This window comes from Pelodiscus sinensis, chromosome 25 (assembly GCF_052426305.1).
Source record: "Pelodiscus sinensis isolate ZL-2025 chromosome 25, ASM5242630v1, whole genome shotgun sequence".
NCBI classification, from domain to species: domain Eukaryota; kingdom Metazoa; phylum Chordata; order Testudines; family Trionychidae; genus Pelodiscus; species Pelodiscus sinensis.
This window is the reverse complement of record NC_143076.1, coordinates 1,550,058-1,573,025: the sequence shown is the minus strand read 5'-3', so window position 1 is coordinate 1,573,025 and position 22,968 is coordinate 1,550,058. Positions and strand designations below refer to the sequence as shown.

At 55.1% G+C, this 22,968-nt stretch overlaps 1 protein-coding gene across 1 annotated transcript; it reads left to right on the top strand.

Annotated features, from left to right (window-relative positions):
- The first annotated feature begins 14,818 nt into the window (after positions 1–14,818).
- Positions 14,819–22,655, top strand: LOC142821529 (uncharacterized). The gene is made up of 5 exons (XM_075912723.2): positions 14,819–15,809; positions 16,418–16,618; positions 18,545–18,607; positions 19,909–20,049; positions 20,361–22,655. The coding sequence occupies exons 1-5, from the start codon at positions 15,806–15,808 to the stop codon at positions 20,897–20,899; spliced, it is 948 nt and encodes a 315-aa protein (XP_075768838.2). The 5' UTR covers positions 14,819–15,805; the 3' UTR covers positions 20,900–22,655.
- Positions 22,656–22,968: the final 313 nt, after the last annotated feature.

The following is a 22,968-nucleotide window of genomic DNA, read 5'->3' as shown; positions in this document are numbered from 1 at the left end:
CAGGCTGCCCGTCCCTCAGCTCGGTAAGTCTGTCTGGGTGCAACAGGCAACAGACTCTACCGCCCCCCCTGCCAATCACCTGCTGATGTGGGATTCATGGGGGGGGCTCGCTCTCCCGCTGCCCCCGCCCTGCTGACCCGCACAGGAGCAGCCCGAGGTGCGGGTGTTTCCACGGGAGGTGGCAGGGGGCGGGCACCAGAGGGGACAGGAGCAGCTCCACGGGTGTGGGGTCCCCGCTGTGTCACCGTCCCCCCCGAAACGCATAAGCGCCAAGGGGGAGGCGCAAACCCGCAACAGCCTCCTACCCGCAGCCACGTGGGGCCCACGTGAGTCCCTGCAGCACCAGCCCCGCCCCTCAGACCAGACTGACTGGCAAAGAGACGGGGGCTGGTCATGTGTCCGCACCGTCACATGTGGGTTGGCGGGGGAGACGCCGCAAGTCCTAGCGCGGGAGGCGAATAGCAACGCGCGGCGGCCCCGCCCCCGAGCCCCATCCCGCGGCACGTGGCGCTGCCTCCCCAGCCCGGCAGTGAGGACCCCCCCATTGTTACAGAGCCGAGATGGGGGCGGGGCTAGAGAGTCGGGGGCCCAATCTCACCAGCAGCCGCCGGACCGGACCCTCGTGTGGGGGGTGTTTGCAGGGGCCGCACCCAGCGGGGGGAGGGCTGGGTCCATTTCACACCCCAGTTCCCCCGGCTCCATCCCTGCAGACACACTCCGGGCTCGGCTGCTCAGTCTGCTCCCCCGCACCCCAATCCCCCGCGCCCTCCAGCGCCCCAAAGGCCACAGACCCTCCCCCTGGCATCCACAGCCCCGCCCCCTTCACACGCACCCCGCCGGCTCCCCTTCTCCAGGGCGGGGGGGAAGGCGCAGGGTCTGCGAGGAGCGAGGGCGCCTGCACGTCCCCACCTGAGGCCAGGCTGCAGGAGTGGGGCTGCTCCGCCCGACACCCCCTGGGTCCTAGCGCCCTGCCAGGCTGCTCCCCCAACAGGCCATGCAGCTGCCAGGGCGATGGCTCCAGCTCCCGAGTTCTTGTGGAGTCGGATTAACCCGCTCCCAGGCTGTAGGAACCGCCCCCCCTCAGTTCCTCGCCCCCCCGACCCTCTGCTGCAGCGGTTGCTGCTGGGGTCTGGTATCACATCTGCCCCCCCGACCTTGGCTGATTCCGCTGGTCACCACACCCTTCAATCCCTGGCAGTGCGCTGGGAGCAGGGACATACCCACCCCAGTGGGGCCCCTCTCCCCACTGACTGGCCCAGGGGTACAGGCTGGGAGGGGGTGTGTGTGTGTCAGTTTCCCCTCCGGCCTATCTCCAGCCTTTGCTCCAGGACTGGGAGGTGCTGGTGTCTGGGACATTCCCAGCCCCATGTGCTGCTGCCCCTCCCTTGCACCGCCCCTCCCCCGCCTGTCACGAGCCCCTAGAGCAGGAGTGCAATATTGCCATGCATATACAGGATACACCTGTCACAATGAGCAACCTCTACCTTTGCCCATCCCCCTCAGGGGGTGTCACATTACTGAATTGGAGGGAAGCAGCCAGATCGATGCTGCACCCCTAGGTGGGGGTGTTGGCCCCAGAAATTGGTATAAAAGGGAGCCATGTGGGGTATTGAATGGGAGCTTATTGTTTGTTGATCTTATGTACGCTATTTATGTGAATATATAATGTCTGTGTGTGTAGGTAGGAATCTGTAATCTGTGTGGAAGCTGAATATTTCTCTGGATGTGGTTAAGCATTGCTATGGACAGGCTGTGTAGCGAAGCCCTGTGGGACAATGGCTCTCAATGGGCTATGGACACACCCAAAGAATGGGGTTTGACACCTGAGGGCAGCCAGCAGGGAACACAGAGATTGGCCTCTGACCAGGTGACTTGCTGCATACAAGACGAGGCCAGGAAGGAGGTATAAAGAGGCCATGCGGTCGATGCCATTTTGTTCTCAGCTCAGCACTTCATCCCAGAGGCAGCACTGCAGGGATTGAAGAGCCCGGAAGACCTGTGAACCCATCCTGACCTTAGGATGTGCAATAAGAACTTTTAAACCAGCAGCTGCAACATCTCTGCTAGAGCCTGCATCGAGAACTGGGAGATTCAGTGCATGTAACGTACTGTACTTTAATAACCTTACTCTCATGCTTTTCTTTCCTGTAATAATAAACCTTTAGATATAGATTCTAAAGGATTGGCCCAGCGTGATTTGTGGGTAAGGTCCAGAGGGTAAATTGACCAGGGATCTGTGGCTGGTTTCTTGGAACCGGACAGAACTTGTTCGGGGTAGGTGGGATTGGGTGCTAGGACCCCCCACCTGTGTATGAGGCCCAGGGCCATCTGGGGCACGGATATTGCTGGGGTGTCGGAGGGGTTTTGCTCGGGAGGCTTCAGGCAGGTTGCTGAAGCGCTCAGAGGGACTGGTTTGTGGCCTGTGTGGAGAGGTCACCAGTCGGGGGCTGTAAGGAGCCTCGGATTCAAGCAATTCGCCCTCAGCTGTGCCCAGACACGGCCCGGTCCGTCACAGGGGGCACCAGAACAGGAGGCCAAGGGCCCCTCCCACTGTTGAAAGTGGGCAGATTTGACCTGGCCTCTTTTCTCATCAGTTGCCCCCTACTCTTCCCCATTCCCCCGGGCTCTGCCCCCCACCCTGGCCAGAATATGGACCTTGCCCAAGGAGGAGAAGCCCTGGGGTGCCAGTGCAGCTGGGGCCATCACAGACCCATCCACCTGGGGATCGGGGACTCGAAAGCTGCCGCTGGCTGATGGGCCAGCCCTAGTACCCCTGCCCAGGGCAGATGGAGGGTCCATGGATCCCCCACTGCCCAGACAGTTCTTACTGTGACATGAATGGGGTAAGAACCACAAGGGCAGTTGTGGGGAGCTTCAGACTCTCCACCTGCCCTGGATGGGGGTGGGGACATAGGCTGGGGCTGCTCATGGGCCCCCCCCACCAGTGTTCCCTGTAAGCTGAGTGCTTGGGCAGCCATCCAGGACAAATTCAGGCACCGCCCAGGTGATTAGCAGAACCAGCCCGCGCCCGCCCCCCAGGCGGCAGCCTGTTTCTATGTGTGGTGCACATCTGCACCTGCCTTGGTGCACAGAATGACATTTCTTCCACCAATAAATGGAATCAATTCGAGGGAACCCTCCCCCACAGGACAGCCTGAGTGACAGACACCTGCTCCCTCCCCAAGCCCCACAACACTCTGGTTTCTGCCCATCCCAAAGGAGCGTTTGCCCCAAGTCACTGGCACCTCCTGGCTGAAAGCAAACCCAGCACCTGCAGCCAGTCCTATGGCACCATCATGAATGATTTACTGGCCCAGAGAAGGGAAGGAGAGTTACTCACAGTGAACGCAGCAGCGAGACACACACACACGGTGCTCTCCTGCCTGGCCCAAGGGAATAGAGGCTCTGGAGAGCCAGCTCCCTGTGTCCTGTAGCACCAGCCCACCAGCTGCAGATTCCTCAGTTTGTGCTTAACCCTCCCCCCACCATCATCCCTCTCCCTCCCTGCCCCACCCCCAGCATCTAAGCCTGGCAGAGAGAAAGTTCTTCCTACTGCTGGCTCGTCCTTCCCTCCCCCAGAGCTCACACTGATAAGAGGGTTTGGGGCCTGGCTCCTCTTCAAGGGCACAAGGAGGAGGGGAGCAGCCAACAGAGTCTTTTGCCCACAATGCTCCACAGTGGCTTGTCTGGTGTCTCGAGCTTCCTGTGCCAGGCAGGAGATGCCCCTCCCCCCTCCCCGCCCCGGACACACCAGGGTCTCACACTTGGCTCTGCTCCTTTCCTGGTCTTGGGCTGCTCCTGAAGTCACAACAAACCCTTGTCCAGCCCCTGAGCAACACTGAACCATCACCCAGCACCACAGGCACAGCCAGTCCCAGGGGGTCAGCACCTGCAGCAACCCCCAGCATTTCCCAGAGTCCAGCCCCTACCCCTGTCTCTGCCAGTCCAATGCCTGTTTTAATCACACACAGACCCCAGGGAGCCAGCTGGCTGCTGGCGCGGCATGTGCTAGTGCCCAGGAGGTCTGGGGTGTGGGCATGAGCTGGCACCAGGTTGGGTAGGGTCACATGTCTATGGTGAGCAGTTGTGCAATGCACACTGACCGTCATGGGGAGCCCTGTCACAGTGCTGGATGGGCTCATGAATCCCTGGGGTGTGAGATCCTCGTCCACTCCTGTGCCTGTCTGATGGGGTACTGAGACAGGGCAGAAGTTAGGAAGGGTGGGAGAGGGGAGCTGTGAGGGTATGGAGGCAGGGCGAGGGGGAGAGGGGAGAGGGGAGAGGGAGGCAGGTGTCCAGTTTGGGACCGGAAGCCCCTGGCCCAACAGTCTCCTGGAGATGCCAGGCAGCGCCACTGGCCCAGGCTGTCCAACATCCAGTTTGCGGCTCCACAGGCTCCCTGCCAGCCCCTGTGCAGCCCGTGGGGAAGCCCCTGAGTCGGCATGCCTGGCTCTTAGCATTGGAGCAACGGGGGGAGGGGGGGCAATCAGCTGGGCCAGGGCAGAGCAAGAACTGCTCTTGGGCAGCAGAGTGAGCAAGGCTGGCCACTGACCAGGCTCCCTAACCTAAGCCCCTCCCCTTTTGCCCCCCCTCTCACCCAGTTCCTCCAGAGCCTGGCTGGAACGGCTGCGCCACTGCCAGCCCTGCTGTTTGGCATGGTGCAGTCATGGGGCCAAGGGCAGGGGAGTCCTCAGGTGTGGAGAGCAGCTGGGGGCTGGATGGGGGGCCTGGAGTGTAGGGAACAGGAGAGAGGGATGGGACAGAAGATGTCTGGCTCGGTGGGGGAGGGTGTCACAGCTTCCCCCAGGCTCCCCTCAATGTATTGTTCCCAGCATGGTATATCAGTTGGGGGACACATTAATGTGGCTTCGGGTTTTTTTGGGTGGGGAGGGGAGGAGGTGTCTCTCAACTGTGTTTTCAACAACAGGGTTTCATGTTGATAAGCTGAATTTCAGAAAACTGAAGACATCCCGGACAGAGATAACAGCTGTGAATAAATTGTACCAAAACACCAACATTGAGCCTGCCACTTGTAGAACCTAGTTTCATTTATAGATGTGGTACAGGGAGAATCAAATGACACCTAAGAAGAGATGGCCAGGTCCAATTTTGCCAGATGCTAGCCACTATGAAATAAAATTGAACACTCAGCAATTGGAGTAAAAATGGTGGAAGCAGAACGCAAGCCCCAGTGCATTTGGCCAAGCCAGAAAAGATGGAACTCTGTGTTCATGGCTGTGGAGATAATTTGGGGAATATTGAATGAACAAGGAGAAGGGTCCATGAGAAATGTGTTCCCAGGACTCCAAATTAGTATGCAAGAAGCAGTTCTTCACTTTATGCTTTTCTTTTTGTTAAAAACACGAACCCTGATCATTCTGTATTTTTATTAACATTATGTATTGACTGTACGACAGGCTGAATCCAGCAGAGCTGGTTTTATTGACAGAATATGCCATGGTTATGGGCCCAGTGGTGAAAGCACTAAATAGTATCCAAGCAGAGACAAGCACACTAATGGAATGGATGCTCTGTAAATTATACCAGCTTCAAGGCGTAGCTGAGTTCATTGTTTTTTAAGTTTATCCTGTACAAACTAATGGTCTGGTAGCACTTTATAGACAACAAAACATATAAATGGTATCACGAGCTTTCGTGGGCACAGCCCACCTCTTCAGATGACTGGAGTTTTGAGTTTAGGATGTGCAGAGCCAAAATAAATAGGTCTGCACATCCTAAACTCAAAACTCCGGTCATCTGAAGAAGTGGGCTGTGCCCACAAAAGCTCATGATACCATCTATGGCTGTGTCTAGATTAGCATGATTTTCTGGAATGCTTTTTTAGTATACACATTGTCATGTTAATGGCAGAGCTTCTCCCATCAACTTAGGTATCTCTTTGTAGCATCCAAGCACCTTTGCTAAAGAGCTACTGATGCAACCACTGGTGCAAAACAAAATTTTTCTACCAGACAGAGGGCACGAAAACCGGACACCTGGCAACCTTAGGACCAAGCTGGGAGCAAAGGGGAAGGCAGCAGAGCCTGCTCTACAAAGCAACGGCCTGCTACCAAAAGCAGAGAGACCGACCCCAGGTCAACACAATGGCAGGGCGGGGGGACGATGGTTAGGAAGGTGACTCCCGCATAGCCAGGCCTTTGGGTGTCCCAGTGGGAAGAAGCAAAAATTCCACCCCAGTTTTGGCTGAGAGCCCATGGAAGGCACCTAAACTCCACTACAAAGCACCTGAGAGCTTCTCTCGTGGATGAGGATGCCACAAGGCACTTCAGCAGCGCTCAGGAGCAAGGACAGGGCCTCTCTAATTGTGTCCGAGGAGGAGCGATGCCTTGGGGAGGAGGAGGGCTCCCAACGCCCTTTGCACCAATCCCCACCCTGCCTCCCAGCTGGGAGCCTGTGGTCACTTACAGAAGCCTAGAGGGGAGGGGCGTAGGGGGGCTCCCAGCCACTTCCCCCTGCCCAGCGTCTGCAGTGACCACAGGCTCCCGGCTGCTCCCCTGCTTCCAGCCGGCGCTCAGCCAGAGAACGGGAAATAACGAACATGACACGTGTCCGGGATTTTCTTAACTTTTCTACGGACAGAGAGGACACAAACCGGCCACCTGGCAACCCTGGGCCAGTGGGGGCTGCCTGCAGGCGCTGCACGTGGAACAGAGCCCCAGTCGCGGTCGTTGCACGTGCTGAGGCGGGAATTGCGAAGGAGCCGTTGGGGCCGTTACTCGCCGCGCGCAGGAGCCGAGGTGGGGGCGGGGCCTCCCCCCCCCTTGGATCCTTCTCCCTGCCTAGGGGGAAATGAACCAGGAAAGTACCGACCCTCCCGTTCGTCCACCCCTGCCCAGAGCCTGCACCCCCCATCAGTGAGACCCGCTCCCCCCGCCCCGGGCGCGACCCCTGCACAGGGCCCCCCAGGGACTGGGCGGGCCGCGTGGGGAGCTGCACGGGGATCACCCACCCCGGTCTGCAGGGGCTGCTCCGGCCCCGCCCCAGCTGCTGCCGCGTGGTTACCCGTGAGATTAGGCTGGGGAGGGGGAACTGGGGCACGGAGCATGCGCAGTGGCGCTCCTGTCGTACAGCAGCGAGTCCGGACGCTGGTACCGCGTCTCCCTGCAGGGCCCCCGGCGCGTGTCCGACCGGGGCGCCTCCCGCCGGCCCGAGGGAACCCCCGAGGGGAGGAGGGGGGGGGACATGCCAAGCGGCCTCACCCCGCCCTAAATAGCAACGGGCCGGGGGACAGAACCGGGCTCCCGCCGCCTTCGCTTCCCCGCGCCGAGCCCGGGCCCCGCCCCTACCTCGGCTCCTGCGCGCGGCGAGTAACGGCCCCAACGGCTCCTTCGCAATTCCCGCCTCAGCGCGTGCAGCGACCGCGACTGGGGCTCGCGCGGAGTCTCTGCTGCGGGCTCCGCCCAGGGGCCAATGGCAGCGGGGGGCGGGGCCTGGGCACGGCAGAGGCGATGCAGCGAATCGCGGGAGGGGTGACACTGCGCATGCGCGGCGGGTCAGTGACCCGGTACCGGCCTCTCGGGCCTGCCGGGCTGCAGGCGAGGCGGCTCCGGCCCAGGGACTCCGAGATTTCCCTGGACAACTCCGGGCGGGCCGGTGCGGACATGTGACCAGCCCCAGCCTCGCTGCGTTACTCTGGGGGGCGGGGCTCTAGCACCTGCCGGGCTCTGAGGGGGGCGGGACCACACGTGGCTGCGTGAGGGAGGTGGGGGGTGAACGGCTGGTCCCCACCTGACAGGCACCTGATCTTGGGCACCCTAGTAGGAACCCAACAGTTTCTTCCCTCCCCCCCCCACAAGCTGGTGCTGGGGGAGCTGGCTGGAAAGCAGGTCCTTCTCCCAGCACCAGCTCCACCCTTAGGCTATGTCTAGCTGCAGGCTTCTTGCGCAAGAACTGTTTTGTGCAAAAGGTCTTGTGTAAGAAGTGTCCACGCTGCCATGTGCTTTTCCGCAAAATATGTGCCATAGGAGCAGAAGAAACAGGAAGCAGCAGAAAGGAGAAGCAGAACAATAAGTAGTAGCAGAAGCAGAAGCAGCAACATTAGAAAAAACAGCAGCAGAAGTACCAGCAGAAGAAGACACAATGGAAAACCGTATCAGCAGCAAGAGAAACTTCAGCAGTCAAAGAAATAGCAACTGAAGAAACAGCAGCAAAATAAGAAGAATTAATAAGGTGCAGCAGCAGAAGAAACAGGAAGTAGTAGTAGCAGCAGCAGAATAAAGAGCAGCAGAAGAACCAGCAAAAGAAGCAGCAGCACAAACAAAAGAAGAAAAAGCAGAAAAAAAAGTAGGAGCAGGAGAAGCAGCTGCAACAGAAGAAGAGGCAGCAGTAGAAGAAGCCAAAAAAGAAGTAGCAGCAGCAACCTCACAAGAAGCAGATGTGGAAGAAGTAGCAGCAGCAGCCATAGATGCTACATCTGAAGAAGCAGCAGAATAAGAGGAAGATGTAGAAGAAAGAGGCGGTAACAGAAGCAGTGGCAGAAGAAGAAAAGTAGTAGCAGCAACAAAGGAAACAGGAGCAAAAGCAGAAGAATCAACAGAAGAAGCAGCAGATTGAAGCTTCAGAAGAAGTAGAAAAACAAGCAGGAGAAGGAGGAGCAGCAGCAAGGGAAGAAAAACAGCAGACGAATCAGAAGCAGAAGAATCAGACACAGTGGAAAAAGCAGCAGCAGCAGATGCAAAGAGCAGTGATAGCACTAAAAGAAGCAGCAGCAAAAGAAGAAACCAAAAAGGAAGAAGCAGAAGTAGTAGCAGCATCAATAGAAAAATGGAAACAGCAGAAGAAGAACAGAGGAAGGGTCAACAGCAACAGAAAGAGCAGCAGGATGAGAAGGGAAGAAAAGAGGCAAAAGCAGAAGAAATAGAAGAAACCTCAGCTGAAATAGAAGCATCAGATCAGAAGAACAAGCAGCAGAAGAAGAAACATCAGAAGAAGAAGCAGAATAAAAGAGGCAGGAACAGCAGCAGAAGAAATTGCAGCAGGAGAAGCAGCAGCAACCAAAGCAGCAGCAGCAGAACAACAATAATAAGTCACAGGAAGTAGCAGCAGCAGGAAAAGAAACATAGAAGGAGCAACAGAAGTGGCAGTAGCAGAAGGAGCAGCAGATTTAAGCAGAAGGAGACGCAGAAAAACAAGTAGAAGCAGGAGAAGGAGCAGAAGAAACAGCAGCAGCGGTGCAAGAAGTAGCAGCATCAGAAGCAGATGAAGTAGCAGCAGCAGATGAAAAATCAGCAGCAGTAGAAGCCATCGACAGAAGAAGAAACGAGAGGAAAAAGCAAGCAGCAGCAATAGAAACAAAAGAAGGAGCAACAGAAGAACAAGCAGAAAGCAGCGGCACCCAAAGAAGTAAAAGCAGCAGAAAGACAAGTACAGAGAAGCAGCTGCAACTGAAGCAGTAGCAGCAGCAAAAACAGCACAATCCCTCCTCCCCACCACGCCCGATTTATAGTTTGCGTTAAAAACAGATTCTACCCCGGATGCCGGGCTGGGGGAGCTGCCAGTGTCTGTCTCATCTCCCCCCCCCCCCAGGCTGCGCTTGCTCCCATGTTCCCCTTCCAACCCCTCCCCCGCATCCTCTGCGCTTCCCTTCACCTCCCCCTGTCCCAGCGCTGCCCCAGAATTCTCCCCACTGCCCCTTCTGCGCCCCACGCCCCCCCCTCACTGCCCCGCTCAGGCTCCCCACATGGGGCTGCTCCGCCCCAGCGCACAGGCTGGGAACAGCGCTCGCAGGAGGAGGCAGCGGTCACCTGTTCCGAGGGGGGGGGGCTGCAAGGAGCGCCCGGCCCCTGGGTCCTAGCGCGAGGACTGTCTCTGGGGGGGGGGGGGCTGCAAGGAGCGCCCGGCCCCTGGGTCCTAGCGCGAGGACTGTCTCTGGGGGGGGGGCTGCAAGGAGCGCCCGGCCCCTGGGTCCTAGCGCGAGGACTGTCTCTGGGGGGGGGGGGGGCTGCAAGGAGCGCCCGGCCCCTGGGTCCTAGCGCGAGGACTGTCTCTGGGGGGGGGCTGCAAGGAGCGCCCGGCCCCTGGGTCCTAGCGCGAGGACTGTATCTGGGGTAGGGGCACGTGGCTTCCAGCCGGAGACTTTCCCAGGGGTCGCTGCGGCCTCGGTCCCACTGGACGGGGCGCTCCTGGGGCAGCTGCAATGTCCCCCCGCCCCCAGCCACACCCGGCTGCGCCTGGCCCGGGGCGGGTTTAGGGCCCCGATTCCACTCCCGCCCCGGGTCCCCGAAAGCGCAGACAGTGCCCCGCCCCGCTCTGCAACCAGCCAATAGGGGCAGCAGAGGGCGGGGCCTCTTGGGCGCCCCGCGGGTCCAGCAGCAGGTGAGCGCCCCCCCCCAGCCCTTTGCACGGATCAGGAGCCACGTGGGTCTTCTTAGAGTGACCGGGCACCGCCCCACGTGGGGACCCGCCGCCTGTGGGAAGGGGGGCGTGAGGAGAGGCGCGTCTCAGGCGAAGGGGGGGGGCGGTATTTGCGCTGAGCCCGGCGGGAGATTGGCAGGGACAAGAGTTGATGCAGCGTCACAAACACCAGACCCCCCCCCCCGTCTGCTGGGCCCTTTGGTTTCTTCCGCGCCCAGTCCCCTCGGCTCCGCGCCCCACAGCGGGTAGCGGCACCAACGGCTCCTTCACAGGGCCCATCGCAGAACGCGCGGCGCATGCGCAGTCAGACGCTCCTGCAGGCTCCGCTCCGTGGCTCCCCAACAGCCTGACCCGCAGTGGGGTGGGCGGGGCATGACCGGCGGGGACGCGCTGAAACCCCCACCGGCGCGCGCGAGCCACAGAGCACGAGGTCCCGGCATCCAGCGGGTGAGAAAAGCGCTTCCCTGGCTCCGGCCCAGCCCTAGAGAGTCACGTGATGCGGGGCAGTGGGAGCCAGGGCTGGGGCCTGCTCCCTCCGCTCTCCCGGGGCCAGGCTGCAGCACGGGGGGGGAGGGGCTGTGAGCAGGGGGCAGGGGAGAATGCTGGGGGGCAGGGCTGAAGGAAGCAGAGAGGCTGTGGGGGAGGGGCAGGGGAGAGCTCTGGGGCTGGGGGGCCGAGGGGAAGCCGAGAGGATGGGGGGGGGCAGGGGCTGTAGGAGGGTGAAGGTTTCACAAGTTGTCAACTTCTGGGGCTGGGGAGGCTTCTCCCCTCAGCAGGGTCAGGCTCTTCGGGAGCACAGCCAGGCCCCTGCGCGCTTTGGTGGCTTCCTCTGCAGTGAGAGCAGAGCAGCTTTTCCTTCTGTTTTATCCAACACTGGACTTGCTGGAACCCCCTTCTCCTGGGGGAACAGGTTCTCCCAGGGCAGAGGGACCGAAGAACCGGAGGGTTTATTTTTTTCCTAAGTCTGGTTCCCCTTGAGAGAAAAGTCCTGGTTCTCTGGGCCTGGTTCAGTTCTGGCGACTCCAGCTGGGCCAATGGAATTCACATCTGCTGAGCTGTCCCTGGGGGCTGTGGGGCAACCTGAGGTGGCTCGTGAATAAGGCAAGATTCAGAGAGAATTCAGTTCTCACAGTCTGAGCGTTTGCAGGGTTTCTTTCCATTGAGATTTGTCTGCTGGGCTGGACTTTCCTTAGGATCCATGGATCTTCCTCTACATTTGCTGGATTCTTCCAGTTTTCTACTTAGATTGTTCTCCAGCTGTCTCTCTGTCCTGTGTGGATTCCCCCAGGCTTTCTGCTGCTCTACACATGGGGGGAATCCCCTTCAAGAAATGTTCCCTCTGAGTCTACAATTCCAGGATCTTCCTGCTGTCTATTTTCCTGAGTGTTCTCCCTCACTGTCCTTGCACCTGCTGGGGGAGAGAGAACCTAAGCAGGACTCACTGTCTGTGCTGGAGACAAATGACCGACATGGGACTGGCAAAGACAGAAAACAACACAATAATAATTTGGGAAACAGACATTGGATTCTGCTTTCACACTGCACCCAAACACCCCCAAAGAAGGATATGTAGAGAGGAAACTCCTAACAGGATGGCTGGGGAGTTGTGACAGGTACTTGCCAGGATAATACCTGTAGCCCTACATGGGGCAGAAGTGGGGGCTCTTCCTCCCTCCCTATTCATTTTTGGGAGCCTCAGCTTTTTCCTACATTCTCTGGATAGTTTGTGTCAGTTTCCCTGACTCCTTACCTGTGTGGGTGCCTCTCAGGATCTCCATTTCTTTGGAGGGCTGTAGATCTGGGAAGCTGGGGAAAGGCTGTGGGATGAGCTGTGGAGGGTGGAAGTGAGTCTCACTGGCTTAGGAGGAAGAAATGGGCAGAGGGGAAGGCTCTGGGCCCCCTTCTACCTGAGATGGATTGTACTGAATGCTCCTGGTTCCTGTGCTAAGAAGTGTGTGTGTGAGTGAGATTTTTGTGTTACATCCCTGTGAGCTAATAAACCTTCTATTCTATCTGTCATCTGAGAGTTGTCTGGCTGCTGATGGGGTTGCAGGGCCTGATGACTCCACACCCCTTGGTGACAGAGGGTGTTGTCATGCCTCTCTAGGGGTTGTAATGATCTGAGGGCTTGGGGACTACATTTACACTGCAGACTTTATGCAAGAATAGCTGTTCTTACACAAAAAACTTGCAGAGCATCTACACTGCACACACATTCTTGTGCAAGTAAAGCATCAGAAAAAGTCTTCTTGCGCAAGTTATTCCTCTCTTGAGGAATAAACCCTCGTGCAAGAACTCTTCCATAAGGAGCAGTAAAGACAGGCAACAGGGCTTTCTTGCTCAAGAGCGTCCACCCTGCCATGGATGCTCTTGTGCAAAAGCTCATGGCAGTGTGCTTGTAGGGTACGCTGGGACCATTTCAAAAATCTGTGCAGTAGCCCCCTTTAAAAACTATTGCCCACCTCTGCTCTAATCCAACAGGCTAGATCCAGATGCTCTAGGCTGTGCCATGCTGGAAAACACTCAATTGTGCTACAATACAGACCTGACACCTTCCACTGGGCTCTTTTACACCAGCCCTGGGATAAATGCTGAGACAAATGCTTAGAAAAGGGCAGAAGTTCCAAACCTGCCTCTGAGGGGATTCCCTGACCTTGTCCCTGAGGACAGGAAGCCCCCCACCCTGGTCACATGGGGACAGGGAGGAGCAGGAACTGGCTTTTCCTTTCCTTCCCCTGGTTCCCAGGATGAGTGAATGAACGGGGCTGGGAACCTCTCTTCCTACACCTGCTGCCCCTACTGCTCTCCCGCCCTCTCCCCTCCGCTGGGAGCACTGGTGCCTATCCTGTGTCCATGAGCATTTGCTCTCTAATGGGAGCCTGGCTTTGTCACTGAAGCAGCAGCTCTGGGACCCACAGAGACTCCTCCCCTTTAACTCAAACTCAGGCTGGAAGAGGCTGGTTTGGCTGAGTCACTTTCCTGCCCCTCCCAATCGTTGTCTCCATGTCTCTCCATCACCTGGAGCTGATGCCAGCAGAGACTGTGGCTGCCCCAAAGGGTGAGTAACAGGCATCAGGGAGGCTATGTCTACAGTGGTGGGTACACACTGCCTGCCTGCTCTTGCGCAATAAGTTTTACAGTAAAGCATGGTAAGAAAGCTTCTTGCACAAGAGCTAAGCTCTTTTCTTACAAGTATAAGCTCTCTTGTGCAAGAACTCTGTGTAAGAGGGCAGTGTGGATGCGTGGCAGGGGTTTCTTGAGCAAGAAAGCCCTATGGCTAAAATGGCCATCAGAGCACTCTTGCACAAGAGAGCATCAACACTACTAGGGGCACTTCTGTTCAAAAGCACATTGCGCACTTGGCAGTGTGGATGTGTTCTTGTGCAAGGAGGGGTCAGTGTAGATATAGCCAGAATGTCCCCAGCCAGGGTGGGCCCAGAGGGACCACAGTGAACATTTCCCTGCCACAGACCTGCTGCTCAGCCTGGGCTTCTAGATTACGATGTTGGGAGTTAGCAGCCTCTGACCCAGGAAGCTCAGCCAGCTCTAGGGCTCTGTACCCTGAGCTGAGACAGACACCAGCCGCCTCTGCCTGTGCAGCAGCCTCTACCCCTCCTCAAATACCTGAGCTGCCTCTAGGCTGCCTCTCAGCCACCAAGGACAGCTCAGTAGATGCAGCTTCCAGCTGGAATCACTAGACCTGAACCCGGCCCAGAGAACCAGGCTTTTTAAGTGACCAGGAACCAGCCTACAACGGGCCTTCGTCCTGTAACTCAATGGATCTGAACTGAACGGGGCGATCCCAGCCCAGCAGTGACTCTGGGGGGAGACCCGATCCCGGGCGCCACTCAGCCCAGCAGCCGCCCCGCCCCCTCCGGCCCCCGAATGCTGAGACGGGTTTTAACGGGGACGTTAATTGGGAGCCGTCTGCTGGGGGGAGGGGGGAGGCTGCCCCGGGTATTTGCCTCCCGACTGCTGAGCCCTTAGACCCAGAGCTCCCTTGGCTGGGGGAGCTGCCAGTCCCACCCCCCCCGCAGTCACAGCCCCGCCCCTCCCCCGCAACCCTCTCTGCGTCTCTTCACCCCCCCATAGTGTCCCGACCCCAGCTCTGCCCTCCCCAAATTCTTGCCCCGCCCCCCGGGCGGGGGCGTGGCCTGGCAGCTCCCGCTCTGAACCTAGCTCTGGCCCGGAGTCACTGACCCGCTGCGCACGCGCGGCCTGACGCCCCTCCCCCCAGTCAGTGCACCCGCCCCTGCTCCGGCCCCGCCCATCCCCGCACGCGGCAGGGGGAGGCCGCAGGTGCCGCTGTAGACGCTGCCCCGCGCCGAGGGAACCGTTGGGTCCGTCACTCGCTGCGCTGCAGCTTCCGCTTCCGGGCAGAGGCGCCGCCGAGCGCGGGGCGGGGCTGGAGGCATCGGAGGAGCCGAGGTGGGGCGGGGCGTGCGGGTGCGGGCGGGGCAGCCGATGTGTGAGGGGGCGCGGAGGCCGGGGCAGATAAATCGGCGGGCGGTTTTGCCCTGGGAAGGCTCCACGATCGTGACACGGACCCCACCTGCCAACCGTTTCCAACGGCTCGTGGCGGGGGCATCCCAGTGCGCATGCGCCGTGTAAGACCGGGAGGCCGTTGGAGACGTTGGGGGTCGCTCCTAGACGGGGCCCCAGGACCCCTCCCATCCTGCCCGGGCAGCGCCCGCCCGCCGCCCCGAGCCCGCCCGGGAACGAGATTTCCTAGAGCGGGGGCCCCGCGGGCCGGATCCAATCAGGGCCTGGGGGCGGGGCGAGCCCAGGGCCCCTCTGCTCCCGCCCCCTGTCCCCGGCCAGTCAGCGCTTGGGGCGGGGGCGTCTCCCTGCGAGCAGCGGGCGGCGCTTTGAAGCCTCTTCCCGCCCTGCCAGGGGCGCGGTGCCTAGTGGGAGGGGAGGCAAAGGGGGGTCCCCTCCAGACGGGCTGTGCTCTGGGGGTGGGAAAGCCCAGAGGCGCTCTGGCCCCGCCCTGGCTGGATTAGGCCCCGCCCCTTCCGGGCCAGCCAGGGGCCACTGTAAGAAATGTATGAAGTGACCCGGGGCCAAAAATTGTTGCCCACCCCTGTCCTAGGTGTCGTGTGCGTCAGTCCCTGCTGGCTGACAGCGATATTGCTCCATTGCGTGTGGGGGCTGCTAGAAGGAGCCTCAGTGCTCTTCAGTGCAGAGCTTGTGGCAATGAGAACCCCTTAGTCCATGTATCTGTTGAAGCAGCTTATCCCATAGCGTGTAAACTCATGCTCCACCTCGTGCGATGGCCCCGCATCTAATGTGAAGAAGTGGACCATCCCACGCTCGTCAGCTGGAGCATGTATAAAGTGGACAGGTGGAACTGAACCTGGGACTGCATTAGTCCCTTGCATGGCCTGGACTTCCAGGATCCACGCTTGGCTCTGAGCCTGGATCTGCTTTAATGGGTATGTCAAAGTGTCCCAATTTATCCAGGTAGGTTCAGGTATCGCTTTAGTTCAATCAGTGGGCACCATTAGGTGTCTGATTAAATACATGAAATAATGATCCTGCCTGATTATGTGAATCTCTGAGTCTTAGAATCTCATCCTGCAAATGTTCAGCAGCTGCATTTAATTTTAAGCATCTGAATGGTCCCCTTGACATCACTTAACTTCTGCTAATTGAGTTCTGACAAGAGCACCTAAGTCTGTGCTGCAAATAAATGGATGAAGACTAGGGGTTTGAAATATAGGAGCCTCAATGTAGGCACCTACATCCATGTTCAGGCAGTTGAATATGGGGCTTGTTTTTCAGAACTCCTGGGTGCTCAGAATCAAATCCCATTGCTGCAGGTGTAGGAATGTTGAAACTCAAACCATGTATTGAGAGAAATGCATATGGCTTTTGGGCTCTAACTTGTGTGTGTTGCTTATAGAATATCTAGACTCAAGCTTTTGCCCAAAATGGCAGTATCTGGCATGTCACCAGGGATAGAGTCTGGGGAGAATGGGGGTGTGGAAAGGCTTGCAGCCCCTTCGGAAATGTCTCCCAATTTTCCTCCTCCCCCTGCCAGGCTGCAGAACACCCATGTCTGTCTTCAGCTCAGCCCCTGGCCTACAGCGCCAGGGACAGGAAATGGCTGTGGTGGAGCCGGTGAGCTTCAAGGAGGTGGCTGTGTATTTCTCTGAGGAGGAATGGGCTCTGCTGGACCTGGCCCAGAGAGCTCTCTATGGGGATGTGATGCAGGAAAATTATGAGGCTGTGAGCTGGCTGGGTAAGGAGCCCTAATAAAATGTTAAGTAGCATGTTTATTTGCATTTTGTTTACCCCTTCTGCAATATACATTGCATACATGACAGAAAAATGCACACTCCTTTTAGAGTTTAATGTTATGAAAGTTAGCCATATACATTTTTGTATAAAATAGAACTATTTCCTTTGTGTTCACAGTGGTTTTCATATACTGTTATCAAAATAATTGTCTGGTTATCAGCCACTTTATGGCTCAGTGTTTCTAACATTGCTGGGTTTTTTTTATTCTTTTACTAAGGCTCTTATTTGCTATTTTACCAAGAAAAAAAATGCAGAATCTCTTTCATTCTCCTGGTTCTGGCTGCCCCATGTAACAGCCACAACTTGTCTAATAAAAAGATATTGAACTTCATACCTTTAAGATTAAATGCTAAATACCAAAAATGAAGCAATGCTAGTTACCCGTGTATGGCAAGAAAGTGTCTTGTCAGTTTTACAATTTGAAATGAAATGGCGTTATTAAAAACCAATTCATTTCAAGCTTTCAGAACAGAATTTTACAAATCATGATTGCAGGTTAAATTCTAAAACCCTTGCATATTTACACTACGTTATTGTGTGTATACGTGATATATACGCATGCATGCACCTTAGATTGTCTCCTTCCCTGGATTATTTACAGACATTTCTTTGGGAAGGGCCCATTTTTCCATCAGAATAGCTGCAAAAAAAACAAGAATTCTTTTCCTATAACAATTTAACTCAATAGCATTTACACAATATTCAGCCGCTCAGTTCCTCCCCACGCTCTGCAGACTTAACTTCTCACTTGCTTTTTCCTTAAATTGCTTGCTTTATCTCCCAAAATGACTCTTGCTATAGCTCCCACGATAACCATACCAAGTTCCCTCCATTCACAGGGATCTGAATTCCCTGGCCTTGTACTCTTTTTCTGTACTCCTCTCACTATGCTTCCCCCTGTCTGCCAGTTGTTAAAGTTTACCTGTTGTGTGCCAACTTGTCTGGGCCTCAGTTGTATTTCTTGTGCTGAATGATACCCTTCCATGGACACGGGCTTATTTCAATACCCATTTAGCAAGGAGAATGGCCCTCTCAACTAGCCTCCACATCTCCTGGCCCTTAAGAAATTTTTAAATGCCCTATTTTTGTATACCTCTGTTGGGGGAGGGAAGTGGAAAGGCATTTTTCTTTAATGTGCCTGCTTGACCCTTCAGAGGCAGATTCTCTGACTTAAGGCAATTAAAAGTCCATCCACTTCTCGGTCATTCTGGCTGCCAGCACACACTGATGGGTAACAGCGTGCTGCTTTTCTTCAGCAATTTGCTGCATAATTTCTATTTTACTTCTAAGATTAGTAACTTCCTCCCGCAAGCCTGCCAGGCCCTCACACAGAGCCTGTATCAGCCAGCCACTTTCTTCTCCTGGGAAATTGTGAATGAAAGAGAGCATTCTACCCATCCCTGATTGGCCAGCCAATCCTGACATTCCCCAGAGGAACACTCAAAAGGTCCCCCTGTTTTCCTGTTAACTTTATGATAAAATTCCTAACAGTTGTTGCAGACTTACCCAAGCAATCTGTCAAGATGGGATCAGGCATGACTGTCCCCTATAATCCTGTTTGTAATACCAGATGTTAAAGAAGAAACAGGATACTCAGGAGTGGATTGGGTATACACCTCTTTATTGCAGATACTTTCGTCTTAGGCACCCAACATGCTCTTGTGAGTGAGCAGTGTTTTGGCACCAGTTACACTCCTTTATCCATTTTATTATGTTAATTCACTTGTCTATCGCTACTTCCCCATAGACCTTATTCAGTAATGTTAACTCCCATATGATGAATATTAATAGGCAGGTGATCTATATTATTATACCCGCTCCTGTTTACAGGATTTTTCAGTTAGATCAGCACTTTTCTGTATTACAGACTTCCCATGTCAGAAGGTAGCAGAGGTTACAAAGGATGTGACCCTGAAGGTATTTTTAGAGAGTAAGTAAAAATAAGCAAGAGACAAAACAAGACACTGTTGGCTGTGTATAGACTGGCCAGCTTTTCCGGAAAATCAGCTGCTTTTCTGGAAAAACTTGCCAGCTGTCTACACTGGCTGCTTGAATTTCCGCAAAAGCACTGACTTCCTACTGTAAGAAATCAGTGCTTCTTGCGGAAATACTATGCTGCTCCCATTCGGGCAAAAGGGCCAGTGTAGACAGCTCAGATTTGTTTTCCACAAAAAAGCCCTGATCGCGAAATGTTCTTCCAGCCTAGAAAGACAGTTGTACTGAACAGGCTACGTCTAGACTGGCATGATTTTCCGGAAATGCTTTTAACGGAAAACTTTGCCATTAAAAGCATTTTCGGAAAAGCACGTCTAGATTGGTATGGACGCTTTACCACAAAAGCACTTTAAGTCTAGGCTTGTGTTTTGGAAGCAGCAAGGGGAGGAGGGGCAGGAGCCGGTGCTGTTAGAGGCAGCTGAGTGGGTGGTGGCACCAGGAGAGGCTGCTTCAAAGCATCTCTGCCTACGGTCTCTAGGACTGCCCCACAGAGAAGCGCTGCTGGACCCAGCAAAGGGAAGGACTGAGTAAGCCCAACTCAGCTCAGCCCAACTTCTACAACATTTAATCTACAGCGAGGGTAGCTCTTGAACACAATGTGAGCTGGGACTGAGTGCATCTTCCCTTATCGACTAATAGTGTACTCGATAACAATTCTGTCAACTACACTAAGTTAAATACCCACTTCTTAACAAGTCTGTTCTAGGGATGTTAGCACAGGACCCAAGAGCAGTCGGTACAATCCATGTTAGGGAGAAGGAGGCCTAGAGCCAAAGACCCTGCTCCTCATCTCTGACCACAAGTAAGGGCAATTCACTTCCTGCTGCCACTGCTCATCCCTGGCTGCAGCCAGCCCTGTCTCAAGCCTTTCTCTAGCTTCACAAAGGTGTCTGGTCACACCCCGCACCCAGGCTCAGATTACCGTGAGCCTGGGCAGTTGTGAATATGCTGGCTTGGGCATTGTCCCACAGTGAGTCACCCCCATCTAGATAGTGTTGCAGTGCCCAGGGAAACTGAGGCACACAGAGGGTTACCATAATACAGTAGAAATCACATGCAACATAACTCTCTCACAGTCCTCACCCTCCTTCTGCCCAACAAGTCTGTTGCTCTCAAGTTGTCTGAGTTACCACAGTTTTCTTTAGACTTGGTTTGAGCACAGGGAATCTTCCTTGTGACACATACTCTACCCAGATTCCATGTGCCTTCACCGTACCTGATTTCTCCCCTGTGCAGGATTCTCCATTCTCAAACCTGACCTGATTCTCTGGCTGGAACGAGGGGAAGTGCCGTGGGCCTTGATTCTCAAAGAAACAGAGCTCCTGAGACAAACTGGTGCAGTTGAGGAGTCAGGGAAACTGAGCCAGAAACTATCCGGTGAGTGCAGGAAGAAGCTGGGTTTCCCCAAAATGAGCAGTGAGTGAGAGACCTGACTTCGACCCCATGTCTCCCAGGTAGGGCTGCAGGTGTTATCCTGGCAACCACCTGTCACAACTCCTCAACCATCATGTTAGCTGTCAGGAGTTTCCTCCATTGGGGATGTTTGGGTGGGGTGTGGAAGCAGAATCCAATGTTTCACTTTCCCAAACTATTATTGTTTTGTGCTTTCTGTCTTTGCCATTCCCCTGTGGGTCCTTTCTCCCCAGTACAGACAGTGAGTCCTGCCTCGATTCCCTCTCCCCTTGCAGGTGCGAGGACAGTGAGGGAGAACAATGAGAATCAACAGCAGGACAGTCCTGGCACCATAGAATCACAGGGAATGTTTCTGGAAGGAGATGAAGGGGATGTTTCCCAGTGTGTGGAACAGAGGGAAACCTGGGGAAATCAACACAGGGCAGAAAGGCAATTGGAGAACAATCCAAGCAGGAAAGCAGAGGAATCCGTGGAATGTGGAGGAGAATCCAAGGATCCCAAGGAAATTTTAGCCCAGCAGACAAATCACAATGGAAAGAAATGCTGTGATGAAAGCTCAGATTGTGAGAAAATATTAAGTGAGAAGTCAGGCCTTATTCTGCCCCAGCGAGGGCACACAGGAGAAAGACTCTGCAAATGCCTGGAGTGTGGAAAAAGTTTGATTGATCTGTCATCACGTATTGAACCTGAGGTTACCCCCATGGGAGAGAAATCCCATAAATGCTCTGAGTGTGGGAAAAGTTTCACTTTCAGATCACATCTTAGTAGCCATCAGAAAACCCACATTGGAGAGAGACCATATAGATGCCTGTAATGTGGGAAAAGCTTCAAACAGAAGTCAAGCCTTATTGTACATCAGAGAATCCACACAGGGGAGAGACCATATAAATGCCCTGAGTGTGGAAAAGATTTCACTGAACGATCAACCCTCAGTAGGCATGAGAGAACCCACACAGGAGAGAGACCATATAAGTGTTTCCATTGTGGGAAAAGTTTCCGATTCAGTTCAAACCTTTTTATCCATCAGAGAGTGCACACGGGAGAGAGGCCGTATAAATGCCAGGAGTGTGGGAAAGCTTTCGCTGTACACGGGTACCTCCTTAACCACAAGAGAACACACACAGGAGAGAGACCATATAAATGCCACGAGTGTGGGAAAGGATTCACTGAACGATCAGCTCACTATAGACATGAGAGAACCCACATCAGAGTGAGACCATATAAATGCCAGGAGTGTGGGAAATGTTTCCTTTCCCAATCAGATCTTATTAAACATGAGAGAACACATACGGGAGAGTCACCATATAAGTGCCATGAGTGTGGGAAAGGTTTCACTATACAATCAGCCCTCAGTAGACATGAGAGAACCCACACGGGCGAGAGACCATATAAATGCCATGAATGTGGGAAAAGTTTTGCTGAACAATCAGCCCTCATTAGACATGAGAGAACCCACACAGGGGAGAGACCATATAAATGCCATGAGTGTGGGAAAGGTTTCACTGTACGATCAGACCTCATTAGACATGAAAGAACCCACACAGGAGAGAGACCATATAAGTGCTTCCATTGTGGGAAAAGCTTCAGTGTGAGTTCATACCTTTTTGTCCATCAGGGTGTGCACATGGGAGAGAGGCCGTATAAATGCAATGAGTGTGGAAAAGATTTCACTTTTCAATCAGCCCTTAGTAAGCATGAGAAAACCCACATGGGAGAGAGACCATGTAAGTGCTTTGACTGTGGAAAAAGGTTCAAAGAGAGGTCACACCTTGTAAGCCATCAGAAAGTGCACAAGCGAGAGAGAGAGAGACCCTATAAATGTCAGACACTTCAGGGGGTAGCTGAATGAGTCTGCACAGCAGGGATGACCAACCCATTAGAGACAAAAAGCCAAAATAGAGGTGGTGGTGGTGGTGGGGCACTGTTGAGTGAAAAGACCCCAAAGACTTGCACTGGGAGACAATAGGTGCTGATATGCTGTCCTGTGACATGCCATCACAAAAAACGCACTGGGAAGGGGTGAGAGGAGCAAGCTCTGGGAGGGAATTTGGGTGCAAAAGGAAGTAGAGAGGATGCTGGGTCAGAGAGGGGGTTCCAGGCTGGAGAGTGTTGGGGTCAGGTGGAGGGTTGGGGTTCTGCGCAAGCTGAAGGCTTGTGGCGATGAGGGTGCAGGAGTTTGGGCTGGGGTGCATGTGGGGCTCAAGGAAGGGAGGCGGGGAGTATAATGGGCTCGGGACAGGTTTGCTGTGTGTGGATGGTGCAGGGATGTTGTGGCAGAAGATTGGGGATGTGGGGGTGCAGGAGTTTGGGGATGTGAGAGGCTCAGGATGGGGGATTCCAGTGTATGAGAGGGATTCCAGTGTATGGGATCTGGGAGGTTGCAGGAGTGTTATGATGCTGTGACCAGATGGGGGCTTGGTGGCCAGGCTTCATTTTTAAATAAAATATGTCAAACACAAAAGATTTCAGTGTTGTCTTTATTTATGAGGGGGGCGGGGAACCTCTTTTGAGTCATGGGTCACTGACCCACAGAAAAATCAGTCAGGGCCACAAAAGTGAGATGCAAAACAACCACCCGTCCAAAAAAACCCCTAACTCTCACTAATGTGGCCCCAACTGTGTTGGTGGGGGCAGGGGAACAGGTTGCTGGGGCACGGTGCTGAGGGTGCTGTGGCAGGAGGCTGGGACAGGATGCTGGTGGGTACTGGGGCAGGGGGTTGGTGGGGTCTGGGGCAGGGTACTCAGTGGGGGTCTGGCCAGGGGGAAGGTACAGAGACAGCTGGGGATGTTCTTCCCTTCCCCTCCGTTCCCTTCTCCTAAACAACTGGTGCACGTCCTGAAATGCCTGGTCTGTTGCTCTGCCGGGATCTTCCTGCTGCCTCC

Bases quoted from the DNA above. Each gene is read 5' to 3' on its own strand.
- LOC142821529 (XM_075912723.2), top strand. The intron at 16,619-18,544 runs GTAAGGAGCCCT...TCTGTATTACAG, and splicing joins TGAGGCTGTGAGCTGGCTGG to ACTTCCCATGTCAGAAGGTA. The intron at 20,050-20,360 runs GTGAGTGCAGGA...CTCCCCTTGCAG, and splicing joins ACTGAGCCAGAAACTATCCG to GTGCGAGGACAGTGAGGGAG.